The sequence below is a fragment of the Oncorhynchus nerka genome, linkage group LG17, assembly GCF_034236695.1.
Source record: "Oncorhynchus nerka isolate Pitt River linkage group LG17, Oner_Uvic_2.0, whole genome shotgun sequence".
Taxonomy (NCBI): Eukaryota; Metazoa; Chordata; class Actinopteri; order Salmoniformes; family Salmonidae; genus Oncorhynchus; species Oncorhynchus nerka.
Window position 1 is genome coordinate 18,249,179 of NC_088412.1, and position 15,615 is coordinate 18,264,793.

Genomic DNA, 15,615 nt, shown 5'->3' on the forward strand with positions numbered 1-15,615 from the left:
GCAAATGTATTAAAAATAAAAACAGAAATACCTTATTTACATAAGTATTCAGACCCTTTGCTATGAGACTCGAAATTGAGCTCAGGTGCATCCTGTTTCCATTTATCATCCTTGAGACATTTTCTACAACTTCATTAGAGTCCAACTGTGGTAAATTCAATGGATGATTTGGAAAGCACACACCTGTCTACATAAGGTCCCACAGTTGACAGCGCATGTCAGAGCAAAAACCAAGCCATGATGTCGAAGGAATTGTCCGTAGAGCTCCGAGACAGGATTGTGTTGAGGCACAGATCTGCGGAAGGGTACCAAAAAATATCTGCATAATTGAAGGTCCCCAAGAACACAGTGGCCTCTATCATTCTTAAATGGAAGAAGTTTGGATGGAGGGAAATATGAACAGAGCAAGGTACAGAGAGATCCTTGATGAAACCTGCTCCAGAGTGCTCAGGACCTCAGACTGGGGCGAAGATTCACCTTCCAACAGGACAACGACCCTAACCACACAGCCAAGACAAAGCAGGAGTGGCTACGGGGCTTCTGAGTGTCCTTGAGTGGCCCAGCCAGAGCCCGGACTTCAACCCGATGGAACATCTCTGGAGAGACCTAAAAATAACTGTGCAGCGACGCTCCCCATCCAACCTGACAGCGCTTGAGAGGATCTGCAAAGAAGAATGGGACAAAGCTTCACACCCAAGAGTCATACCCATGAAGACTTGAGGCTGTAATCGCTGCCAAAGGTGCTTCCACAAGGCACTGAGTAAAGCGTCTGAATACTTATGTAAATGTGATATTTCTGTTTTTTTTATTTTGTTATACATTTGCAAACATTTCTAAAAATCTGTTTTTGCTTTGTCATTACAGGATATTGTGTGTAGAATGATGAAGGAAAGAACAATTAGGGGGGTTATGAGGAGCAAACCAATAACATCCCACAGCATTCTATTCAATTTCAGTACAACACCATTTTTCTGTCTGTCTGTTGATATACAGAGAAGTGCCTTAAAATCCCATCATGTGCTTAAAGGACACCTGGAACCATCTACTGTCTATTTGGATTAATAAACAAATTGTTATTACGGTTGTGATATTCATGGACTTTTTTGGCACATGGATCCTGTCTGGGTTTTGAACGTCATGTAGACAGCAAGGCCAAAACATCTTGGTGATTATATTCTGTCATGGACGGGATGATAGATTATCTAGTATCCCTCATCACCAATCTCTCTCTCGCTCTGTGTCTATTTCAGGGTCCAGTTTTGGGCTAATATCCTTTCAGTGCAACTACGCGAGACTACCACAAGATACTCTGGAGCTAACATTCTACAAAAGGTAAAATATGTGGCTTTTTGTTAGACAAACTACAATCACAATTTGCAACATAGTCTTTTCACCAAAAGAAAAACCACTCATTATTTCCCATTTACATCTGAGATGGTCCATAGCGTTACACTGATGACCATCCGCCCCATTCGTTTACTTGTCTCACCACGTGTCTTAACCTCCTGTGGCGTCCCATATTCTCCTCTATCACCACCTGCTACCCGTAATCTCATTATGTCCACCAAGTCAGTGAGTGTGATGTTGGTGCCAGAGCCAGGTGTTCACACTCTATCTAAAGGGCTTCCTCACCCCTTAGGTTGCGTTGGTCAGATCAGGTCAGGGAGAGACTTGGCACAGTTAGTGGCCCCGGGCAGCAGACAGAGACACACAGGCCACAGGGCAGCTAGGCTACTAACAGGATCAGGAACACTTTACCATAACGATCATCGGGATGTTATGTCCTGTACTTGTTTCATATAGTAATGTTCCAATCCTGTTTTAAGAATGTTTGTTTGTTTTCTTTGTCTCTACACTAATTATTCCATTACTATGACTACTATTTAATGGTATGGGGATGTAGTCTATGTTACATGTCTACCTCAATATCTGATATTCCTGACATAATGGTGATCATTGTGGACTCATCCCACTGGGAAAAACCTGGTTGAATCAACATTGTTTTCACCCCCAAAAATCTATGTGATGACATTGAATCAACGTGGGAAATTAATTGAATTAGCAAAAAGTAATCAACGTAATGGTATTTTGTATTTTTTTCCACCCAACTTTGAACCTAAATCCAATGTCCTTGTGACATATTTTGTTGATTTCACATTGAATTCACATTAGTTGACAACTCAACCAAATCTAAAAACTAGTCTGTGCCCAGTGTAATTGTGCCTGTGAATTGCCTGAGTAAAAACATCGGTATCCAGCATGGTTGAACTCTCTCCCCACCAGAGCTATTCACACAAGACTGCTCTATTAACCTCAGTATACACCGTAGGAAGCCTTCAGCCTTCAGTATATGGGTTGCTTGGATTAATTGGGATTAGTGAGTGACTTAATCGAGTAATTAAGGCCTAAAATTAAACTAAATCCAGAGGACTCCCCTGGCTTTGTTTGGACTCTGCTTATTTACAGGTATCTCAAATGGCTTGAACTAATGGCTCACACTTAACTTATCTCAATCAATCAGTTCTAAGAGAGAAAATTATACATGTAGTATGACAATAAAACATTAGCTTTATTTTATTTCCTGTACAAAAATGGAAAGCAGATGATCGAAGGTATTACATTTATCATAGTAGAAGGCGTTGTTGAATATCTCCTCCCGTGCTCTTTTCAGAAACTCAAAGATGTGGAATCCATTATTAAGATAGTGGACATCGATGGGAGAGATCAAGTGAGGGACTTTGCAGAGGACATGGAGAGAATGCTGGGGTCCAAGATGAAGTCAGTTAAGGTGAGTAGAGGTTAGAGGTCAGAGGTCTCTCTCAGGCCAAGTGTTTTTTTTTCTTACTTTTAACTAAGACAACCTAGAACACATTAGATGACCTTGCGGACCAGGTTTGGCCATCGGGTCACCAGTTGATGTCGCCTGCTACAGCATCTTTAAGTTACCACCAGAAGAACTGTTACCGTGTGTGTTGTGGTTAGGCTGGCGATTTTAGAAAAGTCTTTAAATAAATATCTTCATTTTCTCCTTAGAGGTTGGCTGAGTCTGCGGAGGATGCAGATTTGTACCACGACTTCAACAAAACGCTAGAGGTTTGTCATTCTATCTGTCTGTGGGAATATGAGATCTCAGATTTATCAAAGTACTGCTAATATGATTATCACAACCCTTTGCCACAGTACCACAATAGAGAAAATGAAATGCCTAACCATCATGCACATTTTGATGACCACAAAAACACACAATACCATGAGCAGAAGCCTTTTTCAGATAGAATATAGGCTGTACACTTCTAATGTTACTCGACTTACAACAATTCTCCAATGATAGTTGATGAATATGAATCTAACTTTTCCACCGTTCCAATGCTGTCCTTCTCCAGTTTGACTACTATAACTCCATGCTGGTGAACACAGCAGATGAAGATGGTAACTTCATAGAGCTGGGTGGTGAGTTTCCACTGGAGAAGAACAAGCATTTCAACAACCTGCCAGTCAACACACTGCAGAGTGACGTACAGGTTCCAACCAACGTCTACAACAAAGGTGTGTGTGATGAAGTTCAAACAATTGTTTTCAGGCCCTTGGGTCCAGATCCTAACTTATCTATGCATGAAATACATATTTTGAATCCAATGAGAGATTAGCATGACAATTGGGTTAGGTGTGGCTTAGTCATCCTTTAAAGTGAAACAGGTGACCGTTACTATATGTAATGTCACACTTTCCATCCCACTCATTTGCTGCTCTCTCTTTCTCCTCTGTGTAAAGATGCCTACATCCTCAATGGAATCTACTGGTCGGAGGCTCTGAATGACGTGTTCATGAACAACTTCCAGAAAGACCCCACCCTCACCTGGCAGTACTTTGGCAGCTCCTCGGGATTCTTCAGAATCTACCCTGGTAAAAGACCTGAGGAGACTGGTGGGAAGAGCTATAGAAGGACAGGCTCATTGTATTGGCTGGAATGGAATAATTGGAACGGTATCAAATATATGAAAGCCACGTTTGACTCCGTTCCATTTATTCCATTCCAGGCATTACAATGAGCCTGTCCTCCTATAGCTCCTTCCACCAGCCTCCACTGTAAAGGGCGGCAGGTAGCCTAGTGCTTAGAGCGTTGGGCCAGTAACCGAAAGGTTGCTAGATCAAATCCCTGAGCTGATAGGGTACAAATCTGTTGTTTTGCCCCTGAACAAGGCAGTTAACTCACTGTTCCTAGGCTGTTATTGTAAATAAAAATGTGTTCATAACTGACATGCCTAGATAAAAATAAATAAATAAAAGGACTAAGCAAAGAACTATCATGTTTGGAGCCCTCAGTAAGCTCCATACAACTGATAGCAACACAGAGTAGTGTATTGAAAAGTTTGGTTAATAAGGGATAATCAACGATGGGCTATGCCTTCTCTGGAAGATAATGCATGATGTGGAACGTGTGTTCCACGATTCCTTAGCGTCGTGGAACTAACCTTCCACGGAGTTGCGTTATTTTCCAGAGAATACATAGAGCCCTGAGTTGATTATTCCTTTCATACTATGGCTATGAATTAACATATTTGTTGCTAGAAATGTATTAATTTGCCAGTAGAAATGTGACAAGTTTACTAGCTAGCTAGATAGCTACAGTAGTTGCTATGATAACCAAGAAAACAGACTTGCTACCTTAGCTAACCAAACCATCATCCTATCTTGCTTTTTTTTTATTAATTCTAATTCAACAATGCCAATAATGTTTTCATTTCGAGTTTTGCTTTCAAAAGCAAGACAAACATAGAACATGTAAGAATGAACTTCATAGTCATTCAGTTACACCATGCGTTATAGGGAAATAATGCACACTCTAGAATGCCCTTCAAGCCAATCAAAAATGAGCATTCAACAGTGCTATGATATAATAGTGTATAAATCCAGAGCATAGCATAACAGAAAATATAGCACAGCAAAACAAAAAGCATACTATCAAAAATAAACCATAAAATACCATCTGTTTTAAGATGTCAACTGTATTTGTTTTTACTCCCAATTGGTAGTTACAGTCTTGTCCCATGACTGCAACTCCCGTACGGACTCGGGAGAGGCAAAGGTTGAGAACTGTGCATCCTCCAAAACATGACCCTGCCAAGGCGCACTGCTTATTGACACACTGGTCACTTAACCCAGGTAGCCAGCCACACCAATGTGTTGGAGGAAACACCATACAACTGGAAACTGTGCCAGCATGCATGTGCCCGGGCTGCCACAGGAATTGCTAGAGCGCGATGGGACAGGGACATCCCAGCCAGCCAAACCCTACCCTAACGACGCTGGGACAATTGTGCACCACCTCATGGGTCTCCCGGTCGCAGCCGGGTTTAACACAGCCTGGGATCAAACCCGGGTCTGTATTGACGCCTCATGCAGTGCCTTAGACCACTATGCCACTCGGGAGGCTGTAAGATGTCGACTTCAGTATAATGTTGTAGGATTTTAATGGATGCCATGCTGTTTACTCACTGTAGAGATGGTGTGACTGTATTTTTTATACAGGTATCAAATGGACTCCAGATTCGAATGGTGTGGCTGCGTTTGACTGCAGGAACCGTAACTGGTAAGCTATTAGTAAATCTACTAGTAGCCTCTGGGTGGCATCGACCTTGACCAGAGTAAGACAATTCCTGGTATCAATGTGATAAGGGGAGGAGCTAGACACTAAGACATCAATCAATCAATCAAATGTATTTATAAAGCCCTTCTTACATCAGCTGATGTCACAAAGTGCTGTACAGAAACCCAGCCTAAAACCCCAAACAGCAAGCAATGCAGGTATAGAAGCACGGTGGCTAGGAAAAACTCCCTAGAAAGGCCAGAACCTATGAAGAAACCTAGAGAGGAACCAGGCTATGAGGGGTGGCCAGTCCTCTTCTGGCTGTGCCGGGTGGAGATTTTAACAGAACATGGCCAAGATGTTCAAATGTTCATAGATTTTATTTTAATTTTATTTCACCTTTATTTAACCAGTTAGGCTAGTTGAGAACAAGTTCTCATTTACAACTGCGACCTGGCCAAGATAAAGCATAGCAGTGTGAACAGACAACAACACAGAGTTACACATGGAGTAAACAATAAACAAGTCAAGAACACAGTAGGAAAAAAAAGTCTATATACATTGTGTAGGCGAATAATTACAATTACAATTACAATTAAAGCACTGGAGTGATAAATGATCAGATGACCATGTGCAGGTAGAGATACTGGTGTGCAAAAGAGCAGAAAAGTAAATAAATAAAAACAGTATGGGATGAGGTAGGTAAATTGGGTGGGCTATTTACCGATGGACTATGTACAGCTGCAGCGATCGTTTAGCTGCTCAGATAGCAGATGTTTAAAGTTGGTGAGGGAGATAAAAGTCTCCAACTTCAGCGATTTTTGCAATTCGTTCCAGTCACAGGCAGCAGAGAACTGGAAGGAAAGGCGGCCAAATGAGGTGTTGGCTTTAGGGATGATCAGTGAGATACACCTGCTGGAGCACGTGCTACGGGTGGGTGTTGCCATCGTGACCAGTGAACTGAGATAAGGCGGAGCTTTACCTAGCATGGACCTGGAGCGAGGGCCAGCCAACTAGAGCATACAGGTCGCAGTGGTGGGTGGTATAAGGTGCTTTAGTAACAAAACGGATGGCACTGTGATCAACTGCATCCAGTGTGCTGAGTAGAGTATTGGAAGCTATTTTGTAGATGACATCGCCGAAGTCGAGGATCGGTAGGATAGTCAGTTTTACTAGGGTAAGTTTGGCGGCGTGAGTGAAGGAGGCTTTATTGCGGAATAGAAAGCCGACTCTAGATTTGATTTTAGATTGGAGATGTTTGATATGAGTCTGGAGAGTTTACAGTCTAGCCAGACACCTAGGTACTTATAGATGTCCACATATTCTAGGTCGGAACCATCCAGGGTGGTGATGCTAGTCGGGCGTGTGGGTGCAGGCAGCGAACGGTTGAAAAGCATGCATTTGGTTTTACTAGCGTTTAAGAGCAGTTGGAGGCCACGGAAGGAGTGTTGTATGGCATTGAAGCTCGTTTGGAGGTTAGATAGCACAGTGTCCAAGGAAGGGCCAGAAGTATACAGAATGGTGTCGTCTGCGTAGAGGTGGATCAGGGGATCGCCCGCAGCAAGAGCAACATCATTGATATATACAGAGAAAATAGTCGGCCCGAGAATTGAACCCTGTGGCACCCCCACAGAGACTGCCAGAGGACCGGACAACATGCCCTCCGATTTGACACACTGAACTCTGTCTGCAAAGTAGTTGGTGAACCAGGCAGGGCAGTCATTAGAAAAACCGAGGCTACTGAGTCTGCCGATAAGAATATGGTGATTGACAGAGTCGAAAGCCTTGGCCAGGTCGATGAAGAGGGCTGCACAGTACTGTCTTTTATCGATGGCGGTTATAATATCATTTAGTTCCTTGAGCGTGGCTGAGGTGTACCCGTGACCGGCTCGGAAACCAGATTGCTCAGCGGAGAAGGTACGGTGGGATTCGAGATGGTCAGTGATCTGTTTGTTGACTTGGCTTTCGAAGACCTTAGATAGGCAGGGCAGGATGGATATAGGTCTGTAACAGTTTGGGTCCAGGGTGTCTCCCCCTTTGAAGAGGGGGATGACTGTGGCAGCTTTCCAATCCTTGGGGATCTCAGACGATATGAAAGAGAGGTTGAACAGGCTGGTAATAGGGGTTGCGACAATGGCGGCGGATAGTTTCAGAAATAGAGGGTCCAGATTGTCAAGCCCAGCTGATTTGTACAGGCCCATGTTTTGCAGCTCTTTCAGATCACCTGCTATCTGGATTTGGGTAAAGGAGAAGTTGGGGAGGCTTGGGCGAATAGCTGCGGGAGGGGTGCGGAGCTGTTGGCCGAGGTTGGAGTAGCCAGAAGGAAGGCATGGCCAGCCATTGAGAAATGCTTGTTGAAGTTTTCGATTATCATGGATTTATCGGTGGTGACCGTGTTACCTAGCCTCAGTGCAGTGGGCAGCTGGGAGGAGGTGCTCTTGTTCTCCATGGACTTTACAGTGTCCCAGAACTTTTTGGAGTTAGAGCTACAGGATGTAAATTTCTGCTTGAAAAAGCTGGCCTTTGCGTGTATCGATGACCAGCAGGCTCAGATAATAATAATCACAGTGGTTGTAGAGGGTGCAACAGGTCAGCACCTCAGGAATAAATGTCATTTGGCTTTTCATAGCCAATCATTCAGAGTATCTCTACTGCACCTGCTGCTCCTGCTGTCTCTAGAGAGTCATTAGGCCAGGTATTCCTGAGAGAGAGCGAGATTAAAGTCATGTGACCTCATATACCTTAAGACTGTATAGGCTTATGTGACATATATACGCAAGCTTTTACCTATATTAGTCGTGTCATTTATTTACTTTTGGCTTTTTAAATTGAACCAAACTTCACTACAGCATTCACCCTACTATACTTTACTTATCCAGTGGTAAGAGAGTGTATAGTGCCATGGATATGTTGCTCTAATGTGGTAGGGACTGTCCTAGGACTTGGCCATGTATTGCACGACACTTGCACAACATGACACTTGAGCTGGCAGTTTAAAGAATGGGATGGAAACTGTGACCCTGCTCCAACAACAAGTACCATGATATAATTACTGAAAACTGAGAGTCAGGACCTTGATTTACTGTTTCATGCAGTCCAGTATTAGTCTCCTATCACTGCTGTTAGGCCGTGGGGTCTCCCTAGGCCAGAGGGAGGATATCCTCCTAACTGGCCAATCAGTAGCATTTCCAGCTTCCAGGAATTCAACAAGCCATGTTGATGAGCTTTAGGTAGTATATGAATGCCCTCCCTATCTCTCCACTCAGTTAGAGAGTATCCTGGGACCTGGGCTGCCCCTGACTTTCAGATTAGTGGCAAAGATAGCACCCAAGGCTCTGAGCACAGCAACACAGTGAGACACAGACAGACAGGCCAGGACAGTCTGATCTGATCCCCTATAAATACTTTAAGCTGCTCCTTAAGTGGTTATTAACCAACAGATCAATACCCAGGTCAGTGGGGTTCACATGGATGACATATGTCCCTATTTATAAACATGTAGATATGAAAAATACCAAAAAGGTGTGTGTGTGCGCGCATTTGCATCTGTCGTGTTTTGAAACTAAGTTAATAGGGAGGGGCAGTGTGGTTGGGATGTTATACAGTGCCATATGCTGTAGGCCTACACCGCTTTTTTTAATTGAATGTGGATCGTTATGTCAAGGGGTTGTGAATTATATGGGGAACGTTTTTTCATGGAGCAGCATGAGAAAGTGAGAGAACCGTTGACTGGGGCCTCCATCCTATGGTCCTGCAGTGCCCCGTGCTCTACTCTCTGGACCACACAAGCCTCAAGTACAGTAGAGGTAGAGAATCCTCACATAGGACGGTAACACTATGGTGTAACCCTATCTCTCTCTACCCCTGTCCCCCAGGTATATCCAGGCTGCCACCTCACCAAAGGACATTATTATCGTGGTGGACATCAGTGGCAGTATGAAGGGTCTGAAGATGACCATCGCCAAGCACACCATCAACACCATCCTGGACACACTGGGGGAGAACGACTTTGTCAACGTCATCGCTGTGAGTCAACCCTCCTCCTGCCACTAAGCACCAACGGAACAAGAAATTTCAAACTTAGGGTCTTGTAATTTCCATGTGTTGAAATGTGATGTTCAGTTGACTAAGCCATTCCCATTACATTATCACACCTTCACACATTACCTGTTACACCACTACACTGTTACATCACAACAGTGTCACACTGTTGACAGGACTACAGCCCTGCCTTGTCTTTTCTCCCCACAGTACACTGACTACGTGCGCTACGTAGAGCCATGCTTCAAAGGCACCCTGGTGCAGGCTGACTTGGACAACCGCGAGGTAAGTCCATTATCTTCTTCAGGTAATCTGTGGCCGCTAAGCCACGGAGCTCTTACCTCTCAGCAGGGCTCTAGCAACTCAAAGTGTTCTGTTATGACATTACACCCCTGTGGAGGTGGAGAGTGAAGGGCCACCTTGGCTGTCAGTCATGCTGCTAAGCTAGGTGCGGAGAAGTTGGCTCCACCTGTTGGCCTAGTTCCTACTTCATGTATTGGCCCAGTGTGGATCAGAGAGCAGGCTAGGTCAGCCATCATTCACAACCATCAGCCTACTGTGGAGAGGGACTTTAATGGAGTGTGACTGACGGATGGAATCATTTTAAAATATGTATACTGTAATATGTAGAACACAAATTTAGATATATGATATTTTACCTTTATTTAACTAGGCAAGTCAGTTAAGAACAAATTCTTATTTTTAATGACGGCCTAGAAACAGTAGGTTAACTGTCTTGTTCAGGGGCAGAATGACAGATTTTTTTTTTTACCTTGTCAGCTCGGGGATTCGATCTTGCAACCTTTCGGTTAATAGTCCAACACTCTAACCACTAGGCTACCTGCCGCCCCAATATAGAAATGTTATGTATGCATAAAGTGTATTGATAAGTAAATCAATGTGATTTTAGCACGCAAAATGTGTACGTAGACTACATGTATGTTTGTCAGGCAGTGCAATGTGTGAGAGATAACATCCTGAATACCAGGGCGTGTCAGGTAGTGCAATGTGTGAGAGATAACATCCTGAATACCAGGGCGTGTCAGGTAGTGCAATGTGTGAGAGATAACATCCTGAATACCAGGGCGTGTCAGGTAGTGCAATGTGTGAGAGATAACATCCTGAATACCAGGGCGTGTCAGGTAGTGCAATGTGTGAGAGATAACATCCTGAATACCAGGGCGTGTCAGGTAGTGCAATGTGTGAGATATAACATCCTGAATACCAGGGCGTGTCAGGTAGTGCAATGTGTGAGAGATAACATCCTGAAAACCAGGGTGTGTCAGGTAGTGCAATGTGCGAGAGATAACATCCTGAAAACCAGGGCTTGTCAAGCAGTGCAATGTGTGAGAAAGAACATCCTTAAAACCAAGCAGTGCAATGTGCGAGAGATAACATCTTGAAAACCAGGGCTTGTCAGGCAGAGCAATGTGAGAGAGATAATATCCTGAAAACCAGGGCTTGTCAGGCAGAGCAATGTGCGAGAGATAATATCCTGAAAACCAGGGCTTGTCAGGCAGAGCAATGTGCGAGAGATAATATCCTGAAAACCAGGGCTTGTCAGGCAGAGCAATGTGCGAGAGATAATATCCTGAAAACCAGGGCTTGTCAGGCAGATCAATGTGCGAGAGATAATATCCTGAAAACCAGGGCTTGTCAGGCAGAGCAATGTGTGAGAGATAATATCCTGAAAACCAGGGCTTGTCAGGCAGAGCAATGTGCGAGAGATAATATCCTGAAAACCAGGGCTTGGGACCTTAGAATTTTCCAATCATTTAATTCTGAAAAAGTTTAGCTTGTTACGTTCCACTGTTCCAAACAAGGAAAATAAAGTTCTGAACTAGTTCGATACCAAAAAAAAAAAAATGGTTTATGTCATTCCTTTCTGTTCCTTTCTGTTCCTTTCTGTTCCTTTCTGTTCCTTTTCAAACCTTGAAATTCTAAATTAATTTACCAATCAGTGTGGGTTGAGCTTGCTATGGAGCGGGCAAGCTATTTACATGCCTTAGACAGACAAGTGTAAGGCGCAAGGTGCGATAAAAAATGTGCGGGTGGGGAGAGAGTGTTGAAACGCTGGGCATCTTGTTGATAACAACAGACCTGTTGTCTGAATTAGGCCCACATAATTATACCGACAGAGGTGCGGCTTCTATGAAGGAACTTTGAAAAAAATATGCTCTCTTGAACCTAAAAGGGTTCATTGGCTGTCCCCATCGGAGAACCCTTTGAAGAACCCTTTTTGGTTCCAGGTTTAACACTTTTGGGTTCCATGTAGAACCCTTTCCACAGAGGGCTCTACATGGAACAAAAAAGGGTTCTCCTATGGCAACAACTGAAGAACCCTTTTGGAACTCTTTTTTTCTAGCATTGAAAACACTCTCTCCCTGATTTCTGAATCACGCGTGTAACTTCAGTAGCTACAGTAGACTATGCTTCGGGGGGAGGGGCAGATACCCTACACATGCACACACACTGGCAAAGATTTTCAGCTGTCAGGCAGACACTGGATTAGGTTTCTGAGTGAGGGCTTTGCATTCACGCTTTGTTGCATTTTTTGTGTGAATGGAAAAACATAAATGAATGTTATAAACCAGTTTCAATGCTTTAAAAAATAACGGTTTTGATCTGGAACAGTATAGATCACTCACAGACACAGGCAGAGAGGCAAGCATACTGGCCGATAAACCTTGCACTGGGTGATTTATGAGCAGAGCTACTAATGTTTTCCTGTTTGGTTTTATCCACCTGGCATCTGCTCCTACAGTATATCCTACAACCAGATCCTCTCACGAACATTCTGTATGCCTCTGGCACCATGATGGGTATAACCTCAGGAATGAGGTTCACACTCTGCTTACTCTTAGGACCTAGATTACTCTCTTTTGTTAAGGTAATTAATGCCTGTGTAGTTGCCAGGTGTGTTAAGTAAACAAACTTGGAACATTACACACTTGTTTTGCATTATAGTTTTCAATCAATCAAATACCATTGGAATAGTGTGTTTAATACAATTGTCACAAAGAGCTTTATAGCCAGCAACCAGGTCAGTGGCCATGAAAACACTTGGTATTCGGTCAACTGGACTGGTGTATTAGACCTTACTCTGTCATGTCCTGTGCTAGGCTGTGCTGTGCTGCATTTCTGTACACCTATATTTAACCAGATAGGCCAGTTGAGAACAAGTTCTCATTTACAACTGGCCAAGATAAAGCAAAGCAGTGGGACAAAAACAACAACACAGAGTTACACATAAACAAACGTAAAGTCAATAACACAATAGAAAAATCTATTTATAGTGTGTGCAAATGTAGAAGAGTAGGGAGGTAAGGCAATAAATAGACGATAGAGGCAAAATAATTACAATTTAGCATTAACCTGGAGTGATAGATGTGCAGATGAGGATGTGCAAGTAGAGATACTGGGGTGCAAAAGAGCAAGAGGGTGATCACATTGTTTTCTCACCGTAAAAAAACCTCTCCCTCAATTCAATTCAATGTTCAATTTAAGGGTTTATTGGCATGGGAAACATATGTTTACATTGCCAAAGCAAGTGAAATAGATAATAAACAAAAGTTAAATAAACAATTCAAAAATGTACAGTAAATATTACACTCACAAAAGTTCAAAAAGAATAAAGACAAACGTCATATTATGTGCAAATAGTTAAAGTAAAAAAGGGAAAATAAATAAACATAAATATGGGTTGTATTTACAATGGTGTTTGTTCTTCACTGGTTGCCTTTTTCCCTTCGCTCTCCCTCTCTCTCTCTCTCTCTCTCTCTCTCTCTCTCTCTCTCTCCCTCTCTCTCTCTCTCCCTCTCTCTCTCTCTCTCTCGCTCTCCCCCCCCCCCCTCTCTCTCTCTCTCTCTCTCTCTCTAGCATTTTAAGGTGCTAGTGGATGAGCTTCACGTGAAGGGAGAGGGAAAAGTTGCAAAGGCCATGAAAGAATCCTTCAAAATCCTGAATGAGGTTTGCTTCCAACACACACACGCACACACACACACACACACACACACACACACACACACACACACACACACACACACACACACACACATACTTCCACACACTTGCTGTTGGCCCAGTCTCAGTTCTTCACTGTGTGGTGCTTCCTCCCAGGCTGCGACCAAGGGCCAGGGCAGCCTGTGTAACCAGGCCATCATGCTGATCACAGATGGAGCCATGGAGGATTTCAAAGACGTGTTTGAAGAGTTCAACTGGCCTGATCGCAGGGTACTGTTGGGTATATCCAATATTTTCTCCATGTGAATAACTACATACACACTTGACCTACAGTAATACCTATTTACGGTACATTCAAATAAAATGTAATAAAATGTAATTGGTCCCATACACATATTTAGCAGATGTTATTGCCGGTGCAGCGAAATGCTTGTGTTCCTCGCTCCAACAGTGCAGTAATATCTGACAATACACGTAAATTCTTCTGTTATTCTATTTTCTATTCCCCTACTTCCCCTGAACAGAAAGGTATTTTGAGGACATCCCTTTAACAGCCTTATCAGTTTAATATGTTCAGTATTTACTTAATGAACTGACTGAATTGGATATCAGTCTCCTATACGGTCTCTTTCAGGTGCGCCTCTTCACTTACCTTATTGGCAGAGAGATGACCTTTGCGGACAACACCAAGTGGATCGCCTGCAACAACAAGGGTTACTACACACACATCTCCACTCTGGCTGACGTGCAGGAGAATGTCATGGAGTACCTTCACGTCCTGAGCCGACCAATGGTCATCAATCACAATCATGACATCATCTGGACCGAGGCTTACATGGACACTGTGGTGAGTACAGTAGCTATACTTACCCAGTGGGCTTTGCCGAATAACTGCAGTACATTCTGCCTTTTCTTCCAGGATCCAAATATCCACTTTCTTTGGCATCAAAGGCAACGTGTTGTTGCATTTAACCACGTTCGTCACCTCACACTGCCCTGTTTGAAAGTCAACTGTCTACTGTAGTATCATGGTGTGCTGTCAGTTACATTAGTTCATTCATTCTGTGTGTCTGTGTAGTTTATGACTCCTCCCTGCATTTGTCTTTTGTCCTGCTACTGTGCTCATTCTCTCATCTCACCTCACCTCAATCACCGGACCTGACCCTCACTCACTCTGACAGCTACCCAATACGAAGGAGGTAAAAAGAGACTGTGGGAAATACATCTTGTCTGATAGGGAAGCCCTTTTAGTGTAGTCCTCTTCTGTTTAGGCCTTGTGGTAATAGTGAACGCTGTCTCCCAAGCTTTCGATTGGCTATCACCAGTTGCAGTTGTATGGCACCCTCTAGCGTAACGAGTCTTAATTGCAGGTATAGAAGTTAACAAGTAGGAGTAGTACCAGAACCAACAGCGTTTTGATTTGGTTTAGGATAAACAAATTGTTATTTCTGATGCATAAATATGTACTAATGCTGCAATTATTCCTCCAGCTCTTCGCCACAAAGGCTCAAAGTTTACTTCTCATGACCACAGTGGCAATGCCTGTCTTCAGCAAGAAGAAAGAGACGGTCAGTGGACTAAAAGCCTTTGTTAGATTTAAATGTATTTTTAACATAGGAATGGTGGTAATCAAAGTAATAACAGTTAGAAGTTGTAATTGTAGTTGTCCCTCTGAGGCACCAGACTATTCTTCCCCAGTAGCCTGTTACAACTGTAGTAATCTAGAGCTATAAAAGGTATGTGAGGTACAGTACCAGTCAAAGGTTTGGACACACCTACTCATTCAGGGTTTTTCTTTATTTTTTCTATTTTCTACATTGTATAATAATAGTGAAGACATCAAAACTATGAAATAACACATGTGGAATCATGTAGTAACCAAAAAAGTGTTTAACAAATCAAAATATATTATATATTTCAGATTCTTCAAAGTAGCCACAGACAGTCCATATTATTGTAAGAACAGCTCAAATAAGCAAAGAGAAACGACAGTCCATTACTTTAAGACATGAAGATGAGTCAAT

The 15,615-nt window shown here is 43.0% G+C and overlaps 1 protein-coding gene across 1 annotated transcript in view; it reads left to right on the top strand.

Moving 5' to 3' along the window:
* LOC115144843 (voltage-dependent calcium channel subunit alpha-2/delta-4-like) overlaps nt 1-15,615 on the top strand; it is a 91,041-nt gene that overhangs the window by 15,222 nt on the left and 60,204 nt on the right. Inside the window, exons 2-14 of the mRNA XM_065003024.1 lie at nt 1,251-1,332; nt 2,672-2,788; nt 3,034-3,093; nt 3,384-3,546; nt 3,772-3,903; nt 5,530-5,590; nt 9,463-9,613; nt 9,839-9,913; nt 13,508-13,597; nt 13,748-13,861; nt 14,226-14,438; nt 14,773-14,790; nt 15,082-15,159. Coding sequence (XP_064859096.1) covers nt 1,251-1,332; nt 2,672-2,788; nt 3,034-3,093; nt 3,384-3,546; nt 3,772-3,903; nt 5,530-5,590; nt 9,463-9,613; nt 9,839-9,913; nt 13,508-13,597; nt 13,748-13,861; nt 14,226-14,438; nt 14,773-14,790; nt 15,082-15,159 — 1,354 coding nt within the window. The remainder of the gene's footprint in view (nt 1-1,250; nt 1,333-2,671; nt 2,789-3,033; nt 3,094-3,383; nt 3,547-3,771; nt 3,904-5,529; nt 5,591-9,462; nt 9,614-9,838; nt 9,914-13,507; nt 13,598-13,747; nt 13,862-14,225; nt 14,439-14,772; nt 14,791-15,081; nt 15,160-15,615) is intronic.